Source organism: Oculina patagonica, chromosome 4 (assembly GCF_052425735.1).
Source record: "Oculina patagonica isolate OP01 chromosome 4, crgOcupat, whole genome shotgun sequence".
Classification (NCBI taxonomy): Eukaryota; Metazoa; Cnidaria; class Anthozoa; order Scleractinia; family Oculinidae; genus Oculina; species Oculina patagonica.
The window spans coordinates 4,933,777-4,961,284 of NC_135761.1; the positions used below are offsets into that span (position 1 = coordinate 4,933,777).

The following is a 27,508-nucleotide window of genomic DNA, read 5'->3' on the forward strand; positions in this document are numbered from 1 at the left end:
TTAGATGGGACTATACCACACGGGTACCTAACGACCACACAGGTTTAGATCAACTAATTTTCGCAGTGGGCTCGTGGGCTTATATTAAAAAGTACAAAGAAATTGTAAAACGCGTAGAAGATTACTTACAACGTTGAATCCCTCCGTATTGAAAATGCAGTATGGGCAAATGCATGCATGGAGAAACAGTTTCTGTACAGCTGAAGCAAACTGAATTCGACGTCATATTTAGTATACGCCACGTAATTTAGGCAAACTTGAATTAATGTCACGATTGTCTGTAAACCTTATAAGATATCTCAGATTAGTTTGCTGATCATATCTAAAGAACTGTAGACATGTATGTGCTGAAAAACATGCAGTCGGTTTTTTTGTTTAGTTTTTCGATTTTTAGTGTTTTTTAGTTTTTCGGAAAATTGTAAAAAGGTTAGGGAAAAACTTTAACCTGGATTGTCTGATTTCTAACTGACACTTCTACAGTTATTTAGAATCAAACTCAGCTCAGCAAAATCTTTTGCATATACACTGTTTATCAATCTGGGAATGTTTAAGATCGAAATCGAAACCAGACAATAGAAAACTGCATCTTCAATTAACATGATGTGATGTCTATAACGTGAAAAAACTCACGGATCCGGATAGCTCAGCAAACCGGTAGACATGGTATTTTTCATTGCAAATAGATTCAGATATAAATTTCGTTTCTCTTAGCGCTGGAAACTGATGCGAGGGAACTGGATTCCGCTAGGTAGCAGCAGACAAAACATTGTATACATGAATCCATAAGTCATGCATACAACCGATGGCGCATTTTAAGAAAAGCGATGCAGAGTACATCTGCGCAAGGCCGGGTACACGCACTTTAGATGTCAAGTTTCATGTCTCAGTTTTAACTATTTCGACCACCTTATGAGCTAGAAAGCTAACCAAATTAGCAGTGACCATTTAGAATCAAAATACCTCTCTGAGATTTCGCTAAGGCTGCGTTTTGTTGTTTAGTGTCTTCGATGTTGGATTCCCGAGGTCGGACTGAACGTTTGGAAAGAAGACGTTTCTGATGCTATAATTATAAAAATTCGTGATCAACTATCTAAGTTAGGCGTATTAAGTTATTATAAGGCCTATTAAACCAGTCGATGCTTCAAGACTGCAGTAAAAGTGAAAACTTTTTGGTACTTACGAGTTTACAAACTGCCATACAATAGCGAAGACATGATAATTTGAACAATCGCAGAGTGTAAAGTTGATTTAGACGCAACTGTGTTTACCATCATTGTGTTTACATGCTATTTCATATAGTCTAACAGAATATTCTCATTAAAAAACATGGCTATTTCTTCCTTAGTTCCTTGTTTGACGTCATCAAGTTTTGAGTGACGTATTTACGTCATGAACATGTGTCAGCTGTTGCTTGACACCGACCCACAAACACGTCTTGTGAAGGCATGGCTCGTGACAGAACGCACGCGAGCGCTGTAACGCAGCTAAGACTCACGCAAGTCCAGCTTCAACACACGAATAAAACATTGTCTGTGATTAATCCGACCTTCCATTATTTTAAAGAAGTGCTTGATCATTTCTAATCACTAGCACAATTCATCAACTGTTCAACGATACGGAACATTTGCGTGCGTCGAAAACCTTGTTCCACGGTCACTGAGTTTTCAATTGACCCACTTTACGCAACTTGAAATGAAATGCTAATTCAATTTATTGTTTCTTTCAATCAAATTACATCATTTGTTTTTATCTGAATTGACATCTTGGGGCTTATATGTTTGCAATAGTATTTTACGACTTTCACCGGAAATGTCAGTGAAGGGAAAGTAAATTTCATGTAGACCTGTCATGTCTTGTTTGGTCTGTCCCCTGCGCAGGAAAGATAAGGAAAATTGATAATTTAAGAGTTTTTGAAAGATTCGGTACATCTCATCGGCTTATCACGTATTAGCAACGATAAAAGAAGATGGCAGTGAGCGAATTCTTTCATTCTTAAATATATTATTTTTATTGATAACCATCATAGTTTAAGGTATTGGGAATAGCTTAGGGTTTTCCACAAGTTGCTCGGCAACTTATTGGCAAATTTTTATATTTCGAGCAACTTTTTTCCCTTTGAGAAACTTTTTTCCTTACGAGCAATTTGTTGCATTTTGAGCAATTTCTAGACCGAAGATCTCCAAAGATTGTCCGAGTGTTGTCCGAAGGCCATACGAACATTTCCGAATATTAATGAGGTTTGTGAAGATTTTCGTGGAACGTCCGAAGACGTTTCGAACCCACAACTACAAATTGATGATCGACATGCTGATCCAGCAGATGCAGGACACGTGTCACATCAACCAGAAGGCCAGCCACAGCGAGTCCCGAGCCAAGGAGAGCGCCCAACGGCGGGAGGCCATGGGCGACCCGCGGGGACTCAGAATCGTCCCACGTCGTGTCATGTAGAATAATTTTTTCACTATGTTTGGTATTGTCCCGAAAAACTGTTTTGACACACCTTAATTCTAAGCTGAAGGGGTAATGATACATAAGTTCTTAGAATTGCTAAAGTCCGGGGTGGGGTCCTCTATTGTAAAGACGTACGAGCAGATGAAATTCGACATATCAGGCAGGCAGAGAAAGTGAGAGCAATGGCACTGAGCAGAGAGACGGAAAAAGAAATCGTATTTGGCGCAGGCACAAGATCAACCTTACATACAAAAGAGACTACAAAGCAAAAATGGCCTCCTCTAACATGAGCATCCACATTATCGATCTATCTTACGTGTTCTGTTGGGAATACAACATGCCTTCGTCAGCATGATCGTGAGAAGTCAACATCACGAATGAACGGGGGAAGTTAACGCCTGACAATTTTTGAGAGTTAACCTTTTTAAATGATGCAAATAATGCTAACGAGATAGGTAGGGCCTCTCACGAAGCCATGTAGCTATTAATATACTCCCCCCATTCCTTTAAGAAACGAAACCGGAAAACGAAAATCAAAGTAAGAGTTTTCACGATATAACGAAATCGAAACTCTTCGGTGATTGTCTGTGGCGCGAGCTTGTGTAAGCTTGGTTCTTTCTTCTCATTAGCTAGTTTCAGTCCAATCGTTTGGACAGTAAGCAGAATTGACTTACGCAGACGTCTTTTTTTGATTCGTAATGTAACCTTTTTTATAGCGTGACGAGCAAAGAGAACGTCCGCGAAGGAGGCTTCTAAGGAAGGAGCCTGTCCTCCCTCCCCCCTCATCTGATTGGACAAAAAAGGGGCTCGCCTTCGCGTCTTCACTTTATTGGAGCAAGAAAAAGTCCTCTTTGCTTCAGGCTCCCCTGGCCTTTTGAGGATGTGTCAATCATTCTTAATCCGTGAAAGACAACGTCGATCTTTAATGAAATAGTTGACTTAATATAAAAAGGAGAAACGTGGGTGGGGCGAAGGAGGGGAGCGACAAAAAATTTAACTGGTCATAATTTTGAAAATGTATGTAGCTTAGCATACGAAACGTCAAGTTTATGAAAATGCGTATTTTTCATAATGTTTATCACCGCTGTTTGTGTTATATTTTTAATCAATTGTTACGATGGCCTACAAATTTTGTCCAAGAGTTTATATGAGACCACGTCAATCTTTAAGAAAAAGGATTTTTAAAATGATTTTATTCTCAATTTTATGGCTCTATCTGCTATGCTCAGTGATATTGTAACAACAAACATGTTCGAACGAAAAAATGGCGGACAAAAGAGTGTTCGAACATTTTACCGTCCGGAATAGTCGGTCTTCAAAGTTCACTAGTTTTGGTTCTTCAGGCTTTGAGCTTGCTCGGGGGATAGGGAGGCGATTTGGTTTTTTTGCCGTGTTGATGATCAAGAAAATTTCCATTTGTTTGTGTTGTTTGGTCGAGGTATGTCTTGAAGTTTGTTGCATCTTAGAAAGGCTATGCTCAATAACTTTAACATTACTTGCCCGTTCAGTGTTTTTAGAATCAACATCAAGACCATCTGTAAAATGCTAAATATCGTACGAGCGTTAATCGTCTAGAAATGATAAGTCCGAACATTTCTGTTGTTTTAGTACAACCGTTAGACGTCCGTGAAAGGATCGAATGTCTTACGTCAAGAGAACACAACATCAGTGACGCACTTTCACCGCGGTCAAACGCCTCAGACAGCTTTTTCTTTCTATTCCGGCAAATTTCGTTGATATTAAAGTGTTAGAATAAGCAAGGATTGATAAAATAGATGCTGAGTGTAAAAAAATTCCCATTTCGTCAGATAAACGAGTGTTTTTACTTTTTAATCGTTCCGCATCCGAACCAAAGTGCTTTGACAAAATGGCGCCGACAAGTCAGCATGTCGCTATTTTCAAACACGTAGAACTTTTTTAGTAAAGCTCCAAAAAACTTAGTAAATTGTCAGGATACAGGTTATGTACCGAACCTTGCACTGTGAAAATTAAAACCTTATCTTTGCAGTGCTTTTCTTATTTTCTGCATATTTCTGTCGTTTGACCGCGGTGGAGTGACGCACTAGGCTACCATGTTTTGACGTCATTCTAGCATACACAACAACAAGTGCACGGAAATATGGAATCAAATACGTATGTTGGATATAGAATTTCTAGAGCTAAAGGCTCGGAGAAACATGCTGAAAACATGTTTCTAAAATTGTTTCATGCGGCGCGGAAACACAAAATGTTTCTGCAGTGTAGCAGAAGGCCCAATTTTGCTTCCTCGAAGCAAAATTGGCGCATGAAACAATGTTTCCTATATTGTGGAAACATGCCCGCGCTACAAATGTTTCGGGAAACACTTCTCCTCGTTTTGCCAGGCCTTAACAGCCCCGGAAATATAAGTGGTATTGAGAGGCAAATACTGTCACTAAAGATCCAGCCATTAGTTTAAACTACAACGGCAGAACGTGAATCAAATGCCGATTATGTGCAGGGTATATATAAGTATGAATGACGCAATGCTAAAGACAGTTCCAGAAAATTAACGTTACCTGTTTTATCTACTGCGAACAGTCCCAGTTAACTTCTATTGCGTTCTGACTTGTCCGGGGCTTTCAGCTCTCTAAACCTTCATTCAATTCTAGCTCAGTAGCAGTTCTATATCGTCTACGAAGCCTAATTAGACCGTGGCTTGCTAATAATTACCCAGTCGAGGAATAGTTCGTCAAATCGAGTCAAATTGTTCAACAAATCTCTTCTTTTAAGAAATAAGATCAATTTGTTTGGTAATCAGCGGTACACTGAACGAAAATCTCAGTGGAGGTCTGGAAGCGTCACACAGTGGAATTTCCTTTTTACCCAGATTCCCTCGTTCTTTAGTGTCAGAGCCTTCGATCCACTTGACCAGCGCAAACATACTCGAGAAAATTATTTCATATTACATAAAGGCATACCGTTTTATTTGGAAAACTATAACCAACGGCCACTGAGAAAGGGCACAGAGTCAAAAACTGAACTAGAATTAAACTGACCAAGCGGCACCTTCCTCAACAGTCTTGCAACTATTGAAGTTTGCGACAGAAGTAGATTATGTACTTCTGTTTACGACTAACAGTTTCCTTATTTAATTTTAGTTTTCTTTCCACACTTCGCTAATTCCATAAACACACAAAGTGTGTTTCGCTTTGAGGTTAACTGTGGTCAAACGAAGTTTTTTTTCAATAATACTTTGAGTATTAGCATCGGAAAGAACGAGAACTTTAATCGTCCTTTTATAGCAACAGGGTTTTTTTTTTCAGTTGTTGTTGTTTCAACCACAGGCAGCCCAAGCTCCCGTTTTGAGCGGTCGGTAGGTAATCGGTGTTGCGTAACACTAGACCGTTGAGAATATTATAAGGCTTTGTATGGGATTTGTTATCACTGTGTCGATTTTGCCCAATTTATGATTACAAAATAAAATAAACTTGCCATTCGCTGTGTCCTTTTGCTTGTCTTGCGTCTTGAAGTAATGTTCTAGGCGATTTTTTTTCTTAGCTCACGGAACTCAATTAATGACAGTGTGCATGCACTTTGAGTAAAAGTCTCAAGCATTTTCTTTTTCGAAATACGCACAGAGACCGTCGAAGGCCAAATAGTTTCCTTCAAAACAAACACCACTTCTGTTTGGCTTGAATCGTTTCCCTTCCCGTTCATTGTGTCTTTGTTGCGATCTTCATGAACAGAAAATTTAAGAACCGAAGAGGAAATGACAATATACGCTTCGTCAAAATTAGCAAAAGGTTTTCTTTTTGTGGGAGATCCTATTTGCAAGTTTTTGAGGTTTGCGAAGTCAGACAGCCTTCACCAAATTGGAGCTAGATCTAGACTGAACCGTTGCGATCAAAGTGAACAATATTTATCGGACAGTCTCGAAAATAATAAAAACGCTCATCACTGAATAAACGAGCGGACGGTGGGAACTAAGGACGAAGGCAGGTGAAATCATAGTTACAGAAATTTTTAAATGCTGCCGGTGTCATTAAATATATTAAATATGACAAGATATAGCAAAAAGACCGGTGTTTGCGAAATTAACGAATACCTATTTAAATAGTTAGATGGACTATTAATTCGTTTCATGTGCTGCTGCGAAATTGCGCATTTTAGAAGCACGCGGAGATCTTTGAACTGTTTCGCTTTTGTCAGAAATTAATGGTCACCAAGTTATCTTAGTGCTGCATTACGTATTTTAAAGCAGCTGTGACTAAATTGGTCTGTTTTAAGCCATTTTTTGCTATTTGATGATTTAGTCTATCGAATCTAACAAGCCGGCTTTTAGCACAAAATTCATGGCTGATAGCTTTTATAAAATACAAATTTACCCGAAGGTTAATGTATATGTATATTATTCCAGTTTATTCGCGTTTTAATTGAAATCAGAATGTGATTAATCTATCGGATTGAAACATCGACCGTTCATGTTTGAAAAATTGATTTTTAATGAAGGCAAGACTCTGAGAGCACGATTTCGCAACACGGTGACAAATTTCCAACTTCAGGCGAGCATACACCTAATTTCGCAAATTTACACCACGGATAAAACACCCACAACTTAAGCCATGCGAGGTTGACTGGTTGTTAAAACTTTCTTCGTTTCAACAACCGGTGGATTATGCTTCAGGTGTACACGTTTAATGGCGTTCTGGGCACAGCGAGGGTGAAAAATAAAAGCTGCTATTTGGCCGATCAAACAAAGTTCCGGGGCCAGAAATTGAAGTGTGTAACTCTTACAAACATTTTGACAGCATTACAGATAAATATTAACTCGCACAGTTTCGCCTCCATTTCGACCATTTACCCGGTCGATTTTTTCACCTTGGTTTTCGCTGATACAACAAGAATAGCGATGTTGTTTCCGCACTAAAGGATGCTTAAGGACGGAAGATAAAATAAATATATTTTTTCCACCAACCTCGATCTCTTCCTTTTCGCGTCGCCTTCCCAAACATAGTGGTCGCGAGAAAAATGATTTCAAGCGTTGCTTCAACTTCATTTTGACACTAAAGGCTCTTTTGCCGCAAATGCCCCTTACTAACTGGATAACCAAGACAAAATCGCACCATAAACAAGTTAAATTTCATTCAAATTTGGCTACTTTCTGTGCTCGCGTCACAACAAGCCATTCGTGTGTTTGTCCAATAAAAAGTGTGGATGTAAACAATAGCATTTACGTATGGCAGAGGTGATTATATATCGAGCCACTTCAAGAGTTTGCCAAACGTTCAGCTTTAAAGCTGCTACAAGCAAAATTACAGATAATGAGGCTAATTTTAATAGCACCACGAAGAAATAGAATGCAACGGGATTTCTATAAATACATTTTTTTTTCTGAGACGTGAAAAGGACCACGAAAAACGATAAGCAAATCAAGACTCTTTTAGACATTATAATGGGACTTTCTAAACATGCAAATATGGAGCTTTCGAATGACATTTATTTTTCTTCCTATAAACTCCACACATTTAGACAATGGATATCTGCGTAAATCCGCTCTCTGTAACAATTATAAAGGCTTACATCAAGTGCTTTGAAAGGGAATTTTTGACGAATCAATGTTCGAGTATTTCGCGGTGTACGTGTTTTATTTTCAGTTTATAACAGTTTTTGTGGATGAGTGCAAATGGTATTACATGGGCTTGAAGGTGATAATCACATTAAAAAAATATTATTTTTAGGGACTAGGTAAATCGTATTAACCAACCACGAGCTCTGTACTTAGAGGATATTATATAAAGCTGTGTTCACACTCGGCCGAAACATGATAAGTCCGGATCACGAATAAAAAAAATGTTTCGTTGTGAAAAGTGTTCACATCAGGCAGTGCATTGCGCGAATCATGATTGAAACATGATTATTCTGATCATGATTGAAACTTCCTCACGAGGAAGTTTCAATCACGATCATGATAAACATGTTTTGGGTAAATGAAAACACAGCTTAAGTCTCGACACGGATCGAAGGCAACGAGGTCCGCCCTGAAAAATTTTATGGCAGCTATTCTGCTAGTACTGTCCCGAGTAAGCTTGGTTTATTAAGTATTCTTATTGCATGGCTGATTATAGTTATTGGCCCTCTATCTAAGCGGTATAAGTCCTGTAACAATTTATTCGGCTAGACTGAACCAATCAGAATGCTTTACTGCAAGTCCAATATTTTCTTAGTGCTGGACTGTGAGAGTTTTTTATTATTAAGTCTTATGATAAATCTCTTATTGGACCTCTTACTTTAACAAAGCTTGTCGAGACCGAGAATTTTGGCCTGTTGTCTTTTCTGTACGGACCTCCCTGCACTTGAACCGTGCTAACTTGTAACTAGGGAAGGAGACTCCCAAATGAAAGGGACAGGGATGCTGGTCTCCCTAAAGGAGACCAATCTGGGCGTGGCTTAAGCTTTTTATTGACTTTTTAAAAAAATGCCATTTTTGATCGGAGTAGACCGCAACCCTAAACGACACCTCGACGGCTAAAAAATATTGGCGTATGTCCTTAACGCCTTCAGTTAGACCAAAATTCGCAATTTACACGTCTTAGCAAGACGAGAAGCATCCCCGTCTCTTTCAGAGAGATCAAGATTCGTATATCGTGACGATGTGACGATGTTAGTGCTTATCGTTTAAGGAATACCGAAAACAAATTAGTTCTTCCACAACCTCGAACTGATTATCTCAAGAAAAGGTTTTCGTACAGTGGAGCTTAGTTGTGGAACAACTTACCTGTAGACCTAAGACAAACATCTTCACTGGCCGATTTCAAATCTAAATTAAGTCGGCACAGTTTAAAGTAATATCTAAATTTTAAGTAAATTTTAGACACGGCCTCCATGAAAAGTAGACTTTTCTTTTGTTATTTTGAATTTGTTGTTATTAAATTTTTGTAGTTAGTTAGATAGGTAGATAGTCCAGTAACTTAATTGACTGATGGAAAAACCGTGTATAAATAAAGTTATCTTATCTTATCTTTCATATGGAAGGAGCCCCCCCCCCCCCCCCCCATCCGCGACTAGTACATGCACACTTCTTAGGAAACAGATCAGTTCCTACATGGCTTTCATGTTATGTAAAAAGTTTATCTACAAGCAAGGAAGGTTTCCATACAATTGCCGTAAGATTTATAATCGAAATCCTCGTGGAGAAAGGTTGCAGATGTTTACCAGCAGAATACAGCAATAAATGCCGGAAACTGAAAGACATGACAAATATAAAACAAAAGTACTAGCGTTGTAGCCGTGGATCGTTTAGCCGCTGTTCCCGGGGCGGATAGAACACAATTTCTAAGCCAGAATGTTCCGACTGGAATGCTGAAGTAGTTCTTATGTGTATGATAGATTTTTTGGGAGAGTAGGAGAAAACGCTTGGAAAATGGAGGATCAAGTCATCGTCATTAACAACTCTCCAACTGTTGTTGACAAGTTGGTCGTGTTGCAGAGCATAATCGTAGTCACCAACTCGAGGCATGCCAAACGTGTACAAGATGATGTTCTTACGAGGAGCGATGTCGTAATATAACTGAGCCATGTACTTGCTAAAGAAGCCATTGCACCTTCTAAAGAATGTCCTGTAACCCAGATCTGATACGATGGATTCTGTGAAACGAGAGCTTTCACTTTCTTCTCCATGCTCGGCCATAACGCATACTCTCTGGTAAAAAGGACCAAACATCCTATTCCACCAGACAGGTGTATGAAAATTATGTAGATGGAACGGAAATTATGTAGAAAAAGCAACCTTGCTTTGCAAGTGAATCTTGTTTACTTAACAAATGCAAAACCAAGTTCGAACCTAATGAAGGTGGATCGTAAGTCTCTTGCTATTAAATAAATGCATCGAACTGGAGCTGATATTGGACGTATACAGCCAAAAAGTAAAAACAGTTCTAACATTTGTTTTTCTTGAACTACGACTAGGATTGTTTACTGAACCCTTTGAGACTAGAGTGAAAATACTCTTACTTGCAAATTTTAAATTCATCACTTGCAATTATTCAATCAGGACTAGCAAAATCAACACTACCATATGTTGCATGCACTTTCTGGAGCACTTTCTTTTTCGCCACAGATAATAGCTATGGATGGAAAGTTAGAAAACGAAACTCAGTGCGTTTCTCAAACATCACGTAGCCATTTCGGGCCGAACAGCTGTTTTTTATAACTTGATTTCTATTAAATGGTGGTGTAGTTTCATGCCAAAAACAAGCCCTTTACGTTTTAGTAATGTAAGGTTTCATTGCTCGACAAAAACTGGATCTCTTTTGGTAGTAAACATTTTGCAAACAATAGGTTGGGGGGGGAACTTTTCGGCATAACGGCCTTATGCGCTTTCTAGCTCTGAGAGTAAAAGGTTATAGTAATATGCATAGCTATGTAATAATAAGCTATGAGTTGTGGAAAGTTAGAAAACACAAAAATAATTATGATTTCACTCAACGCGAGTTCAGCAAAACGCAACATGAGTGCAAAAACAGTACCATGAAAATTATATATAGAATCTTTACAATTTTCGACGGTCACTCGAAGATTGCGGAAGATTTTAAGGCTTTCGAAAGTTAAGAGAAGGACTGCGAGTATTAATTTCGGAAAAAAAAAATCAAAATTCTAGAAAGTCATTTCATTGAGTGCAGTCGTGGGGACGTGCACCGTTCGGAAAGTATTCGTGATGTTCCCGATGTGGCAACGGACATGTCTCGACGATAGAATTGCTCCCGTCTGGCCTCGTAGCTCATTCGGTAGAGCGTCGGCAGATCTTATCCGAAGGTCGTGGGTTCAAATCCCACTGGGGTCAAGATTTTCCTTGCCCCGTAGGATAACACTCCCAATTCCTTAACAGGGTAGTAACCAGAGGGGATTTGGTGTATCGGCAGTATTGCCTACTACCGGCACCCAATCACATAAAAATATTAATAATTTTTACTTACTTCCATTCCTGACTGTCTGGGCTAGCTTCTGGATGGTACCCCAGTTGTGGTTAGCGTCCTCACCTCTCCCTCTACTCTTTGGCGTCAGGTGTTCTTCGCTCTGCCTCTCTTGCGCTTGCCTTCTGGTGTCCAGTGTAGGGTTATACGGGTGATGTTACCAGGTACTTTTTTGAGCACGTGCTTCATCCACCTCCACCTTTATCTCGTGATGATGGCCTGTTGTCTTGGTAGTAACGAGCAAGCAGTTGTTCGTTTACGATGGTTTTCGGCCAGAAGACACTTAGGATTCTTGGCAGGTTCTTTGTGCGGAAAACATAGAGCTTTGTAAGATCACCATCTGCCATCCTCCAGCACACTGAACCGTACAGCAGGGTAAAAAGTACACAGCTATGGTACAGCCTCAGCTTGGTCTTTGTGCTGTATTGCTGGGACCACCCACATCATTGAGTATTCTGATGGCATTTCTGGCTTCGCTGAGACGGTTCTTTATGTTGCTGCCTGTTCCTCAGTCGTGAGTAGATCTCCGCTCAACTGCATCAGTGAGGGGTTTGGGATGTTGAGTGTCATCACCCCCGTCTTCTTCTGGTTGATCTTCAGGCCTGTCTGCTGGGCATGTGTGCTGAGACGAGATGTATTCTCCTGAATATGCTGGTAGGCGTGGGAGACCAAGGCCAGGTCATCAGAAAAGTCCAGATTTTTAAGTGCTGAGAAGAGGGTCCATCGTATACTCCTCGACTAATCTTCCGTTGTTTGTCGTCACACACAGTCAATGGCGATTTTGAACAGGAGAGCCGACATCACACAGTCTTGCCTCACTCCAGTTTTTACATGGAACAAGTGGTCGCTCTTTCCTACTCTGTATGTGACGTTGTTGTAAAAGCACTTGATGAGAATGACAATTTCTTGTGGGATTCCATGTGCACGGAGTATGCGCCAAAGGCTATCCCCGTGGATGCTGTCAAACGCCTTCTCAAAATCTAAACATTTGACGTGGACTTGTCTCTGCCATTCCGTGCACTGCTCGATGATATTACGCAGTATGAAGATCTGGTCCGTGCATCCTCCGCCCTTCCGGAAACCCGCCTGTCCCTTTCTCAGTTGCTGGTATACTGCATCAGATAACCGCTGGACAGTGATCTTCGCTAGGAGCCTGCTTGGGATGGATAAATAAAAAGCGTGATTCTGCGCCAGTTTTTTTACAATGGTTATGGCTCCTTTTTATCGGGATCTTTGCAATGACGCCCTCTGTCCAGTCTTTCGATATCTCCTTTCCTTTCCAAATGGCTGTAAAGAGTGGAAAAGGCATCTTGGCTGCAAGCGCTGCGTGGGTCTACCTTGAACAATTCTGCATTGAGGTTGTTCTATTCAGGGGATTCTCTGTTTTTAAGGAAATTGATGGTCGCCTGAGATGATTTCTTCCCTCATGGTGGTGCAGTGTTGACATTAAGATCATGCTCTGCTTTTCTGGATGTCAGCTTCTGCTGTTGGTGGTGGTCTGGTTCAGGATTTAACGGAAGTTTTTTGCCTAGCGAGCGTCTGCTTCTGCTTCTGATGTCAGCAGACTTCCCTGCTTGTCTTTAACTGGTGCATCCGTAGTTCCACAATACTTGCTACAGACTACCTTGGTGATCTTGTACACCTTCCCTTGCTCCCCTTTAAAGGCTGGGTCTTCCATGAACGCTCGTTTGTCTGCTCTTGTCAATCTCTTCACTTTCCTGTTTCCTGGTACTGCTGTTTGTACCTTTCCTTCAGTCTTACTGACTTGCTCTCAATGAGCTGTTTCTCGAAGTCTCTCCTGGTAGTGATGGCTTGCCAAGTGCCTGCAGTGATCCACTCTTTCTCCTTTCTTTCGTGTGTGCCAAAAAGGGTTTACTGGTCTGAAGTTATGCTGTATTCGCTTTCCCCCCTTGTTAACATCTTGCTTCTTCACAGAAAAATTGTGCTTCAAATAGAAATGGCCAATTTGTTTTCATGAACAAAAAATGTATATATCAGTTTTACTCTTTACTCTTACTCATTTAACATGGAAGAGTTTTCAGGATCTCGTTAGAAAGTGTACGTCTTTCGAGTTGGAGTGCTGGTTTTTATGGAGAGAGGAATCTCGGAAACCTAGAGAAAAGCCTTCGGATCAAGGACGAGAACTAACAACAAAAGGCTTAAAAAAGGGACCCGCATATGACGCCAGACCCAGGGCTGGAATCCGGGCAACACGTACATTTGTGTTCATCACTGCGACATCCATGCCCTCCTGCAAATTGAGTTCAGAACGAAACGTTTACAGTATGTAATCAGGTTTTCTAACAAAGTATTCCCCATCAAAGTCTTAAAATTCCCCTTCGAATATAAGCTGCCGTGGTTATAAGCCCACCCAGAATCCCCGTTACGAAGTTGTAGTGGCCCAAAACAAAGAATTCGGATTTTCATGTCTACATCATAATGAGGCCTATCGACAGTTGTCAATATGTTTATTCAAGCTTCACATGAGCTGTCATAACTTGACAATTATCATCAGATCTTAGACAAGAAATGCCTCTAGCTGCAGAAATATTTGAAAAGGAGCAGTTGGCTAAGAGACATAAAACTGCAAAAACACCATCAAACAGATCAAATAAATCGCAAACAAAGTGCATGATTCTATCAGACCAGAGAACTCTGTATCCAAATTGGATATATTTCTGTGCTATGCTCAACATGCTTAACTAGGCATAACAGCAGTTTTGCTACCTGCTCCTACTAACGTCTATTTGTTTTGATCACAAATCATAAAATAAAAAGCTGCTGGGAGTACTGCGAACATTAGCATCTAAATATTGATGATATCTCTAAGATAAATACGCAAGTAACAAATGAGAAAGCTGACTCGCAATACAAGCCGCCCTTGTATTCACTCAGTTCATTTCTTCCTCGCATCTTTCTGGCGTGTTTAGGGAACGCAGTCATTTATCCAGAAAGTTCCGACTGGTATGCTGAAGTAAGTTTTGTGTTTCTCGATAGACCGCGTCATTTCGGAGAAACTGCAGGTGATGTCTTCGTTGTACGGTTTGCCGTGGCATTCCTTGTGTGAAGAGTATACGCTAGTAGCTTCCTCGCGGTAGAAGGCTTCCACTCCGTGATGGTAGGGACCGTTTAAAATGCTCACAGAAGCTAAACTTGGGAAATGAGGGACCAAGTCATCGTCATTAACAACTCTCCAACTGTTGTTGACAAGTTGATCGTGTTGCAGAGCATAGTCGTAGTTACCAACTCGAGGCATGCCAAACGTGTACAAGATGATGTTCTTGCGAGGAGCGATGTCGTAATAACTGAGCCATGTACTTGCCAACGAAGCCATTGCACCTCCTAAAGAATGTCCTGTAACCCAGATCTGATACGATGGATTCGATGAAACGAGAGCTTTCACCTTCGCTTCCATGGTTGGCCATAACACATCAAAACCTCTCTTCCAGTAGGTTTGAACTTCACCAGCGAAGAACTTTACCTTCGGGGCAAACAAGGTTTCTATTGTTCCGACAAACGCCTGGTCAATATGTTTGGAACCGCGGAAAGCGACCACAATAACTTTCAATGAATGTGAAACAGCAACATAACCAGAGCAGTCATGATCATTGGCTACATCACAGATCTCCGTAACCACACTCTGGATTTGGAAGTTGTCGGAGGGCAGGGAGTTGTCGAGGCATTTCTGTGGATGTTCTTGGTCACCAGACTCGTCGTATGCTACCGCTGACAGATACAACATCTTCATCGAAAGTCCAGGATCGTAACTTGACAATTCGTCAGCACAGTGAGATTTCTCTACAATATTTTCCGCCCTCTTGCAAGGGTTCGTGAAAACGGCGCCTGGCACATGGCATTTGTTACTCCTTTTGCACCATCTACACGGCTTCGAAAGGAACGTTGAGCTCACACAACTTTCGCAGTTGTTGTCGCTACATGGTGAAAAGAGCCAGGCCACAACTGCGCTCAGTTGAAGAAGGAAGACAAGCAAAGATAATGGTCCAGACATGGTCAACAGTGAACGACCTCGCCCTGTAGGCAAAATAATCGTGCAAGTGAGTACGCGCTGTTTCCTTTTTATAGGAATATTGTTTTTGCGGCCTTGGCTGAATATTCTTATTTTCTGCCGATGTTATGTTAAAAATATTCTTGTGATATTTTTAGATTATAGGTATTATTCACGTCTTTTGAGCTGTATACCATACATATGTATCACATTTCATTCCTCGCAAAAAATTCGCAATCCAGGCGTGTTTTAAGGCCAAATCCGTGAACCTATTCATCCCCTTTGTTGTTTTTTCAAACATTTTTATTGATTTGCCAAAACTACTTACGGACATATACACTTAAAACACATACAACAAGAAACAAGCGAGAACAAAGCAAAAGAAAGAAAGGAAGTATTCCTCTAGGTATCATTTCAATTAAACAAAATTTACAAGTCGGTCCAGTAATTAACGTTGATAGTTCACATAATGTATGTTTTCTTTTTTGTTTCTCTTTGCTATGATTAACGTTGATAGATGATTCGAGGCTTCTTACCTTGCTTTCAGCCAAAAAGAAGCTTGCGGTCACACTCCAATTAACATTTAGATTCTTACGATTAGAATAAGATCATTTCAAAACTCGAAATTTCGGCAGATTGTTTTGAAACTGGCAGCTGTGCGCACACAATCTCATCCGTTCATCCAACAATTTCGAGTTTTTAAAGTCTATATTAGCAGTGACTGTCAATTTTTAATTTTTTGTCATTTTTCTGGTTTCTATAGATGCGTAGTCGTCTGTCGAGAAACGTTTTAGCGTCGTTTATTTAAGTGCTCCAAATTAATCTTAATGCGTAATATATATATTTTAGTATTTTTGGGACCTTTGTAGACTTGTTGCAATGGTTTTTTCTCCCAAAGCTTCCGTCCCGGTTGTCATATACGTAGGCGAGATGGTAGTTCAGTTTCACTCTATCCTTTCTCAAGTTACACGTCAATATCACCCAATCGAAATCACAACAGCTGTGAAATATTCCGTTGGCTCCAAGTGCATCAAATTTTTTATCCTCGACGGGAATAATTTTTCACAAGCTCGAAACGCGGCCGCCCTAGCCTGAAATATTCATATATATTATTTGTGGCATTATTAATGAATCTGACTTTCTAGTCGAGCTCGATCTCAATCTCGAAGGGAAACAATGCGACCAAAAAAGAATTTAAAACTACATTCCATTGACCTGCCTAACCCAAAACATTATCAAGACATTTTTTTACTGACAGAATCCAGGAATAAACAGAAACTAAACATATAACCTTTTTTTTATTCAGTTTTTTAGATATTTAGTTTCCGAGAACTGAAAGGCATTCAGCTGAAATGAGCTATTCTCGTCTACTTGCCTTTCTTTGCACGAACTAGAACATTGTAAAAGCTATTTAAAAATATAATATGACTTTTTGTACTGAAGCTCCTTGTTCAGTTTTACTTTTGAATTTGCTTGTCTGCGATAACTCAACCTTCGTTACCGGTTAGGTCTATGTGGAGAAGTGGATGCGAAAACGTGGTCGTGCAAACCACTCTCTTCAAAAGGATACCTTTAAATGTGCAATCTGATTAAAAGCGAACACTTTCTTTAATGAACGGAAAATCAATCAAAATGGTGCTAATGAATAATAAAAATTCTTTTTAAGAAAAAACAAACTCGCCAACGTTGTTGGATGAAACCCGGCGAATCCAATCGAACAAAATCGAACCAAAAATAAATCGAGCCCAATCGAACAATAATCGTTCGATTGGGTCCGTTAATCGAACAGAATCGAACATCTACTTTGTTGTGAGTACGATTTTTGAACCAATCGAACACAATCGAGCTCAATCCGATTCAATTTTGTTCGGAATCCGTCTATTGATGAGTAAATCACGCAGGACTAATCAGGGGGACGGTGCACCGTACAAAATGTCCGCAATTTTAACAGACAGGAGTTCGGTAATCGAACGTTCGATTTTGTTCGATTGTCGACTGTTCGGTAATCGAACGTTCGATTTTGTTCGATTGAACAAATGTTATTGTGAGTTCGATTATGTTCGATTACTGAACCTAATCGAACGATTGATGTTTGATTGGGTTCGATTAACGAACGTTCGATTGGATAAGCCGGGATGAAAGCAGTTTAAGCCTAAGCGGCATGACCGAGTGGTGGTCTGGGTATTCAATGAAATTTTGCATATTGGCCTAGAGGAAATGTACAAGTTTGCATTTTTGCACGTTAAGTATATGTTTTTTCCTCTGAGAAAGCCTTTTTTAATTGTTGGAGCTCTTTTTAGAACGTTTACGTACATCGAGTTCGAATGTTGATTTCTACGGAGGGAGGAACTCTCGGAAATCCAGCTACCCCTTTTCCCCTGTAAGCGGTGTTCAGATTGAGATGTTTACATCTTGTAATAAGTGCGATTTTTCTAACAATGTATTCTTCATCAGTCTTAAAAGGGACTGTATCACAGCTAGGTCAACTTTATGTAATTAAATTTTGCAAAAATTTCGCTATGAAACTAAATGTTTGCAAAGAAATTAATTCTATGATTCCAAATGACAAAACCATAGCTTAAGTTACAAGCAGACGATATTTAAAAAACCCATATCGCAATCCGCTTCAATCTTCGACACTTTTGGCCATCCGTACCTTCTTTTGCATTTGGTGTGTTATTTTTTAATAACACACTATAACCTTCACTGTTTTAAGAGATTATTTTACATATTTAAACGAGTTTGATGGTCATTTCCTTTGCCTAAGTTTGGCAAAATTCCGTGACACGGTCCTTGTAAGTTTTTTCTTGCCAGCTTAGATCATTTCCAGGCCGTTTTTTATTCCACGTTAAAATAAAGTTCCTCGAAATGCAAGCTCCCCCAGAATCCCAAGGCACGTATCACTGGGATTTTACAGTATCATATCTACATGATAGTGAGGCCTATCGACATTTGTCAAAATCTTTATTCAAGCTTCACATGAGCTGTCATAACTTGACAATTATCATCAGATCTTTGACATAGCAACAATCAACAGCACAGCAACAACATAGCAACAAAAAAAGTGTCTCTAACTGCACAAAAATGTGAAATAAATAGTGTACTAGCTATTGAGCTGAGGAAAGTAAAACTGCTAAAACGCTCGTCATAAAACAGATCAAATGAATCAAATAAAGTGATTCTACTAAGCATAGAGACGTCTTCACCCAAATTGGAAATATTAATGTACCATACTAGGCATAACGGCAGTTGCGTGCTCCTGTTAACATCTATCTGATAACAAATCAAAATAATAAAAACAATTTTGCTGCCAACATTAGCATTTAAACAGTAATGATTTTTACTGTATAGGACTGTTATAGGCTACGAACATTACAACAGGTTTGGTGCGCCAATCTATAATCGAAATCTTATAACTGAAAAAACAAAAGTAAAACTAGATGCTATTTTGTACAACCCTAAGAAATCGAAATCCACATTATATGTGCCACACAACCACGATAATAAGAAAGTAATATATGAGAAAGCCGATTCGCAATACATGTCGCCCCGCTCTTGTGAAAGCAATCTTTCTGCGTTTGCGTTTGCAGAGTGGTCGCGTCTCTTACATGTCTAGGGAACACAGTTATTTTCCCAGAATGTTCCGACTGGAATGCTGAAGTAAGTTTTATGTTTCTCGATAGATCGCGTCAATTCGGAGAAACTGCATGTAGCATCTTCGTTGTACGGTTTGCCGTGGCATTCTTTGTGTGGAGAATTTACGCTGGTCGCTTCCTCGCTGTAGAAAGCTTCCACTCCGTGATGGTAAGGACCGTTTAAAATGCTCACGGACGCTACGCTTGGAAAGTGAGGGACCAAGTCATCGTCATTAACAACTCTCCAACTGTTGTTGACAAGTTGGTCGTGTTGCAGAGCATAGTCGTAGTTACCAACTCGAGGCATGCCAAACGTGTACAAGATGATGTTCTTCCGAGGAGCGATGTTGTAATAACTGAGCCATGTACTTGCCAAAGAGGCCATTGCACCTCCTAAAGAATGTCCTGTAACCCAGATCTGATACGATGGATTCTGCGAAACGAGAGCTTTTACTTTCGTTTCCATGCTCGGCCATAACACATCAAATCCTCTCTTCCAGTAAGGTTGAACTTCGCCGTTCAGAAATGGTACGTTTGGGGCGATAAGAGTTTCTATAAATTGGTTAAAGACCTGACCAAAATGTTTGGAGCCGCGGAAAGCGACCACAATAACTTTCAATGCATGTGAAACAGCAACATAACCAGAGCAGTCATGATCATTGGCGACATCACAAACCTTTGTAACCACAGTCTGAAGTTGGAAGTTTCCGGTTTTCAAGGAGTTGTCGAGACATTTCTGTTGATGTTCCCGGTCACCAGACTGGTCGTACGCTACTGCTGACAGATACAACATCTTCATCGATAACTCAGGATCGTAACGTGACAATTTGTCGGCACAATGAGATTTCTCTACAATGTTTTCCGCCTTCTTGCAAGGGTTCGTTGCAACGGCGCCTGGCACATGGCATTTGTTATCCCTCTTGCACCATCTACACGAAGTTAACGAGCTCACACAATCTTCGCAGTTGTTGTCGCTACAAGGCGAGAAGAGCCAGCCAACAACTGCAGTGAATTGAAGAACGATAACAAACAAGGAAAGCGGTCGAGACATGGTCCACAGCAATGGGATGCTCAACGCAGTGAAAAGTGAATGACCTTGCCCTGCAGTTAAATTAAAAAAAAAAAATTAGAATAATCCTGTTGTCAAATTTGCAATGTGATTGGCTACACAGCCACCTACCGCCCATCGAGAAAAGGTCCTTGGAGCACCCACACTGATAATCATGCTCCATAGACTGAATAGTATTGAACAAAACCATAAATACATAACTTTTATCGATTTTCTGGTAAATACATCAGCCTCTGGGTTATGCTAAATACAATTAGACTGATGATTGTCACAGTTCACTCAGGGCCTAACTCGTCGCCGACTATTAGCCAATCAGAAGATCCTCGAGCTTGCGGACCAGTTATTTAATATATGTTATTATTTATATCCATCCAACAAACAGTTCTAATCAATTGCTTTTTTTCAGTGTGCATATCATCAATGTAATGTACTGGTTTCTATGGATGCGTCCTTTGTCGGTAAACGTTTAAGTCTACTTTGTGCCTTACAGTTTCCCAATTTTACATAATGCGAAAACGTTTTTCTTAACCCATAAATTTGGGACGTTTGTAGCTCTTTGCAATTGCTATTTCTCTAGAAGGCGACTGAGCAATGTTGTATACATAGGCAGCATTAGCAGGATATGAGTTTTACTGTGTCCTTTCTCCCGTTACAAAAATATTATATATAGAATTTTACAGATGAACAGTTTCGTGTCAGAGAAGAAGAGCCTTGGGCAAAACGGTGTATGAAATATTTCATTCTTTATGGTAATAATTTTTAGCCGGCTCAAAAAAAGGTAACACGGTCTGAGATGTCCATGAAATATAGAAAAAAATTAGATAAATCTGATTTTCTTGTTGGATATCGTTCAAGCTTACAATGACTTTCTCAACGAAAATTTGCAAATATAAGAAAAAAATGAAGAAACTGTCCCCCCTTGTCTAGACCTATCAAACTCAAAATATAACCAAATAAAATTTCTGGGAGTTTTTTTCTGACACAATCTAGAAATAAAAGAAACCTAACCGTAAAAGTTTATAATTCAGCAGTTTGATATTCGGTTTAATTTCCCCTTGACTGAACGGCGTTCAAAACAGCTATTCTCGGCCACTCGCTTGGGTGATGGTGCAACTGAAATCGGAATCGTGGGCAACTGGATTGTTGTAAAAGCAAGTGAAAAGTTTACGACTTACTACACTTTGAGAGTCTTCTTGCTTGTTTTTCCTTTTGAATTCACTCGTCCGCGATAAGTCAACCTTCGTTACAGTAAAGGTTAGGTATTTGTGGAGAACTGGCTAACACATGCGTTTTCTGTCCTTTAAATGTCCTAATAAATATGTAAAGGTAAAACGTGGCCGGTTAAAACCACTTTGTTAATAAGAAAACCTTTAAATGTGAAATTAAAGTGACGTTTTAGGCAAACACTTTCTCTAATGGACGCAAAGTGTAATCAAAATAGCTCTCACATGGCGACTATTATTTAAGCCAAGACAGGGTATACGTAGTAACAAATGAATAATATAATATTACTTTTGTATATATGGAATAACCAGTTTTCAAGTAGCTATAGTAATTAATCAGTGGTAATTTGAAATAAATACCCTTTGGAAACAGGCGAGAAAATGGTATATTAGACTGCATTAGGTAATCACTTTTCGGACATTGGTAATATTGACTTTATCAGTTAGGAAAGAACGCGGCCGTACATAGCGGATAGTAAAAACGCAAAATTATTACAATTGAACCTCGATAACTCGAACCCTCAGTAACTCGGACCTCCCGCTAACTCGAACCTTTTCTGATTCCCATTCAGGTTGTTTTCTTACTTATTTTACCCTCGATGACTCGAACTCCAAATATCTCGAACCTTTTTCGATTTCCCTTGAAGGTTCGAGTTATCGGGATTCAACTGTAAATTGAGCCCGAAGTCTCTGATTCAGATGAAAAGTTTTACTGGATCAGGCGTTTCAGCTCCTCGAAGCTAGAGAGAATCTTGCGCCGTAAACTACAGCGATTTTCCGTGTTTCGAAAGTTACCACTTTAAATCCGTTTTCATCAGTTATTACTAAGACTTTTGAGAGGGCCGATGACGAAAATCAATCAATCAATCAGAAGGCTTTGAACATTGCTGGTCCAATTTTTTTAAAGAATTGAACCGGGTGAAGTTTCTACAGTTCTTTTTCAGTGTTTAAGACATGTTATAAATCTCTTATTTAGCAAGCTTGCTCGGAACCGTGCTACAAGAATATCGGACCTCGGTCCTTTCTTACAGACCTCGCTCTGCTCGATACGTACTGTTACGATTTAGGGTGGGCATTGTAGTTCCTAACACGGCCCTCGCAATTGGTAAATTAAGATATATGAATGCCATGGAGTTACTCCCTTTCGGTTGGTCCTCTAAAACGGTGTTTGGTTTAAATATGAATATTCTATTTCCGCAAAGAAAAAGAGACTTTGAGCACCCGCTCGGAAAATGGCCGCGGAACATCTCGACTGAATATAAAACCAAGGCGGATGGGTTAAGACTAAATAGATTGTGCTCGGCAACTTTTGAGCAACTTTTAGCGTTTTGAGCAACTATTTGTAGAACCAGCAACCTAGGGCAACTTTTGCCTTCCTTAATTTAGCAACAAATTGATATAAAACCGATGCAAACAATAAAAGGTCGTTTCATTTCGGATTTTTATCTTTTTTTTTTTTTTTTGTTTATTTTTTTATTTTTTGTCTATTACTGAAGTTATGTTGAGTTTAAAGAGTATATTGATTACAACAAAGTATTTATATTTCTCAAGAACAATGGCTTTTTGGCCTCTTTTAATGATTGTAAGAATATTGAATGAAAATGTTTAAATGAAAACAAACAAACAAACAAACTCGTTTTTAGTATTTATCTAAAACAAAACGACTCTAGAGAGCAAGCAACTTTTCTGAAATTTGGTGGCAACTTTTTGATATTTGAGCAACTTTAGAGCAACTTTTGGGTATATTGTGAAGCAACTTTTCCTGAATTTACTAGCACAATCTATTCATGCCTAGTTAAGACCCGCTGGTGACTTCATGTGAAATGGACGGGGATACTCGTCGGACACGTTGAATTAAACCCCGAGACCAACCTGCGCGTAGGTTGACCTTTAAAAGATACCAGTTTTCAAGTTCACTTAGTCATTGAGGAAAACAACTTCAAGTTAGGATCACAGAACTAGAAGTTTTTTTGATTTTCGAATTGCTCTGAGCCCTTTTTAGAGCATCTCTCGTCCAACATAGTACTACAAATCTTTCAGACTTTTTTTATTTTTTTGTTGAGTTTTTCCTAAGCCACTTACTAAAGTCCGCACACAACATTGTACTTCAAATAAAAATATCCAATAAATGCCTTTGCAAGGAGAGAATTCTTACTCATCACGGCCTTTAAGTCGGTTCTTGCCAACACATTTCCAGATGTTTTTTTATATGCCACTTTTAGCACCCCTCCCCCTTCCTCTGCGATACAAGCTTCCCCAGTGATAAGACCACCGCCCAGAACCTATTTTGAAGCTGTAATATCCCAAGACGTATATTTTACAGTACCATAACTACATGAGGGAAACGCATCACGTTTGTCAAATTATTTATTCAAGCTTCACATAAGCTGTCATAACTTGACAATTATCCTCAGAAGTTCCACAAAGCAACACAGAAATGTCTTAAATTGTGGAAATGTGAAAAACGGTAAGCAATGCACTAGTTAATACACAATCCAACTAACATCCATTTGACTACAAGCCACCCCTAACATCAGCATCTAAACATTACCGATATCCTGTTGTAGGACCGTGATAGTATACGAATATTAAAACAGGCTCGATGCGCAAATCTATAACCGAAATCTCCACTTAAGAAAACTAAAAATAATAAGATGCCAACTAGTACTACAGTACTAGATAAATCGACATTACATGCACCACACAACTACAGAAAGGATGAATAAATTAGTAACTAATGAGAAAGCAAGCTAGCCGGCGTCCAAAGGTGAGAGAGAGGGACACAGTCGGGGATCGACTTCCCCCATCTCTCTTACCTTTGAACGGCTGTCACGCAGGACACGAAAAAGCCCACTCGCAAAGCGTGCCACCATCGTTCTGCTAAAAGCAATCTTTCTCAGCTTCTTGCGAAGATTGTTACTGTATTTCTCTTGTCGATTCTTCGCGTCGTTCACGTGTCTCGGGAACACAGTCGTTCTCCCAAAATGTTCCGACTGAAATGCTGAAGTAAATTTTGTGTTTCCTAATAGATCGCGTTACTTTGGAGAAACTGCAAGTGATGTCTTCGTTGTACGGTTTGCCGTGACATTCCTTGTGTGGAGAATTTACGCTGGTCGCTTCCTTGGTGTAGAAAGCTTCTACTCCGTGATGGTAGGGACCGTTTACGATACTCAAGGAGGCTACGCTTGGAAAATGAGGGACCAAGTCATCGTCATTTACAACTCTCCAACTGTTGTTGACAAGTTGGTCGTGTTGCAGAGCATAGTCGTAGTCACCAACTCGAGGCATGCCAAACGTGTACAAGATGATGTTCTTTCGAGGAGCGATGTTGTAATAACTGAGCCATGTACTTGCCAATGAAGCCATCGCACCTCCTAAGGAATGTCCTGTAACCCAGATCTGATACGTTGGATTCTGCGAAACGAGAGCATTAACTTCCGCCTCCATGCTTGGCCATAACGCATCAAACCCTCTCTTCCAGTAAGGTTGAACTTCGCCGTCCAGAAATTGTGTTTTGGGGGCAACTAGGGTTTCTATAAAATGGGCGAACGCTTGGTCATAATGCTTTGAATCGCGAAAAGCGACCACAATAACTTTCAATGCATGCGAAACAGCAACATAACCAGAGCAGTCATGATCATTGGCGACATCACAGATCTTCGTAACTACACTCTGAAGTTGGAAGTTGTCGGCTGGCAGGGAGTTGTCAAGACATTTCTGTGAATGTTTCGGGTCACCAGAATGGTCATACGCAACCACTGAGAGATATAACATTTTCATTGATAATTTCGGATCATAACGCGACAATTCGTCACAATGAGATTTCTCTACAATGTTTTCCACACTCTTGCAAGGGTTTGTCAGAATCGCCCCTGGCATGTGGCATTTGTTACTTCTTTTGCACCATCTACACGAGAAGTACCTTGAGATCACACAATCTTCGCAGTTGTTGTCACTACAAATTGACAAGAAGGCCGAAACTGCAGTCATTTGTAGAACGATAACAAACAAGGAAAACGGGCCAAACATGGTCGACAGCAACGGGATGTTCAACACAGTGAAAAGTGAATGATCTTGCCCTGTAGGTAAAAGATTTGTATATTTAGAATATACGAACTACCGTAGAATTCCGGTTATAAGCCCTGGGCTTATACAACTTCGTAAGGGGTTTAGGGTGGGCTTATAAGCGGAGGGGCTTATATCTGGGAGGGCTTATAAGCGGAATGAAAAAAACGTTTCAAAACAAGCCACGGGAGTGTTGATCGAAATACGTTTTTTAGTTAAAAACGCATAATAAAGCAACATTTAGCCCTACTCATAACAGTCATCTGGAAGAGGGGGGCTTATATCCGGGGGGGGGGGGGGCTTATAATCGGATGTATTTTTTTGTTTCCAGGATTATGGGCTTATAACCGGAGGGGCTTATAAGCGGGGGGGCTTATAACCGGAAGTTTACGGTATTTTATACAGAACTTTATCTGTCTCAACCCAGTGGTAAACCCTTGGCAAAGTTGCAATGTGATTGGCTAGACAGCCATCTACCATCGGTGGAGTAAAGGTCCTTGAGTTCGCGCGCTGGCGAAACCGTTAACACGACATGTTATTTTTTTCTCTATTTTCTAAATCTTTCGCGGTATATATACAACAATTAATAACAATAAAAATGCAGTTTTGTGTTCATGAACTATGCGATTCGATCTGAAACATGACTGGACTCTTAATTATAACAGAACTTGAAATTTCTTTCTTATATTCATTAACAAGAACTTGAGTTAACCAAACATGAACGAAGCCTTTGGCTAACCTCTCATCCCGTTATAAAGTCGTATGAAATCGCCAACTTTGTTTTATCCGGCTGATTCTGAAACCCTTGGTATTACAATCAGGTTTTTTTTTATTTCAAGAAAATTCTTTCTTATTCTAATGCAAAATAACACTGATAAGAAACGTCTGTATCTTAACAAATTATGTATTAACAATAGCAAAGGCTAACATTGTGTCATATAAAAGGTTCCTTTGAATAAGAACGAACATAACCAGCTTAAAATACTACGATCCGATAGACTTTTTTCTGTTCCGTTTAAAAAATGCGTGCAGAAACAACCGCAAACAGAAATCATTTTATGAAGGGCTGCGGGGAAATGTAAACGAAGGAAGACAAGGTAATTAGCGTCTTTTAGTAACTTATTGTCTAGTATCTTTTTATCTTCATACCGTTAATTTATTAATAGAGTAGAGCCAACTAGACAAAAATGTGCATGTTCAATTAACAAATAAGTAGAACTTGTATTTGCTGCTTTCAGGATTGCGAAAATTTGGAAGAAATTCCAATTATCATTCCACCACGTAATCTGCAAATAACTGCCTACAAATAATGGTCTGCTCGTGCGCATTAGCGTGTGACAGTGATTTTGCTACAAATAATATTCTGCTCATGCGTAGTTGTGTCCACTTCCGAGAAAAATGGCAGCTAGTTTTCCAGAGATGAAGAAGAGCGGTTGGATTTGTCTACTATAAGGTCCGAAAAACAGCGAAACTACAAAGAAGGCAATGGAATTTCCTGGATGATGACCAGCTCGTACTATCGAAGGCGAAGTTACGCTTTCGTCTGCGTTAGTCTAGCAAGGAATAGTGCGGTTTCCACGCAGTTCTCGAAGGTAATTTGTGCGAAACAAATTCAGTGATCGAATGATAAAACAATTATTTAACTCGGTTCTCGCAAAATATCGTCAGGGATTTGTCAGTGTCTCGCTGATCAATAATTGATCTTCTCGCCACTGACAAATCCCGATATTTTGCTCAACCTCGTCGAATAACTGTTAATTATTGGACGATTGACGCCGTTTTATCAAAAATTAATGGATCACAACCTCGTTCCCAAGAACCGCTGACGTCACGCAACTGAACGGCTTTGCTGCCGAGCAGGTTGAAAGGGCGAAAATGGCCGCTAGATTTGAGCATTACGAAGAGGTAAAATATTTAAGTTATAAGAAGACAAGGAAAGTCAAAACACGGAAAAAGCAACGAAGGGGAGTCGATCGATTTTGAAAGCGTATCTTCAAGAGAAAAAAAATATCCCTGATCCAGCCACAGCGGAGGACTTGGAGCGGTTTTACGAAAATTCTATGCCGCAAAAATAGTGCAATAAATTTCGCATTTGTGACAATTGGAAAGATTTTGAAATATTCAGAAAC

General features: G+C 39.8%; 4 protein-coding genes across 4 annotated transcripts in view; all 4 read right to left on the reverse strand.

The window, feature by feature from the left end:
• LOC144651348 (C-Maf-inducing protein-like) overlaps positions 1 to 7,495 on the reverse strand; it is a 45,504-nt gene extending 38,009 nt beyond the window's left edge. The window contains exon 1 of the mRNA XM_078511294.1: positions 7,388 to 7,495. Coding sequence (XP_078367420.1) covers positions 7,388 to 7,468 — 81 coding nt within the window. The 5' untranslated portion in view covers positions 7,469 to 7,495. The remainder of the gene's footprint in view (positions 1 to 7,387) is intronic.
• Positions 7,496 to 13,824: 6,329 nt separating this feature from the next.
• Positions 13,825 to 15,993, reverse strand: LOC144652122 (lipase ZK262.3-like). The gene is made up of 2 exons (XM_078512150.1): positions 15,924 to 15,993; positions 13,825 to 15,413 (listed from the first exon to the last, which is right to left on the reverse strand). Exon 2 carries the CDS (start codon positions 15,388 to 15,390, stop codon positions 14,308 to 14,310), a length of 1,083 nt encoding a protein of 360 aa, XP_078368276.1. The 5' UTR covers positions 15,391 to 15,413; positions 15,924 to 15,993; the 3' UTR covers positions 13,825 to 14,307.
• A 2,341-nt stretch (positions 15,994 to 18,334) lies between these two features.
• Positions 18,335 to 20,272, reverse strand: LOC144649198 (lipase ZK262.3-like). Its single transcript, XM_078508655.1, has 2 exons — positions 20,203 to 20,272; positions 18,335 to 20,123 (listed from the first exon to the last, which is right to left on the reverse strand). Exons 1-2 carry the CDS (start codon positions 20,252 to 20,254, stop codon positions 19,000 to 19,002), a joined length of 1,176 nt encoding a protein of 391 aa, XP_078364781.1. The 5' UTR covers positions 20,255 to 20,272; the 3' UTR covers positions 18,335 to 18,999.
• A 3,958-nt stretch (positions 20,273 to 24,230) lies between these two features.
• LOC144651167 (lipase ZK262.3-like) lies at positions 24,231 to 25,343 on the reverse strand. The gene has a single exon (XM_078511057.1). It carries the CDS (start codon positions 25,341 to 25,343, stop codon positions 24,231 to 24,233), a length of 1,113 nt encoding a protein of 370 aa, XP_078367183.1.
• Between the last annotated feature and the right edge of the window lie 2,165 nt (positions 25,344 to 27,508).

Excerpts from the sequence above, each read along its gene's own strand:
- LOC144652122 (XM_078512150.1), bottom strand. The coding sequence starts at position 15,390 with ATGTCTGGACCATTATCTTTGCTTGTCTTCCTTCTTCAACTGAGCGCA.
- LOC144649198 (XM_078508655.1), bottom strand. The coding sequence starts at position 20,254 with ATGGAGCATGATTATCAGTGTGGGTGCTCCAAGGACCTTTTCTCGATG. Across the intron at positions 20,124-20,202 it reads GGACCTTTTCTCGATGGGCG|GGCAAGGTCATTCACTTTTC; the intron begins GTAGGTGGCTGT and ends ATTTAACTGCAG.
- LOC144651167 (XM_078511057.1), bottom strand. The coding sequence starts at position 25,343 with ATGTTTGGCCCGTTTTCCTTGTTTGTTATCGTTCTACAAATGACTGCA.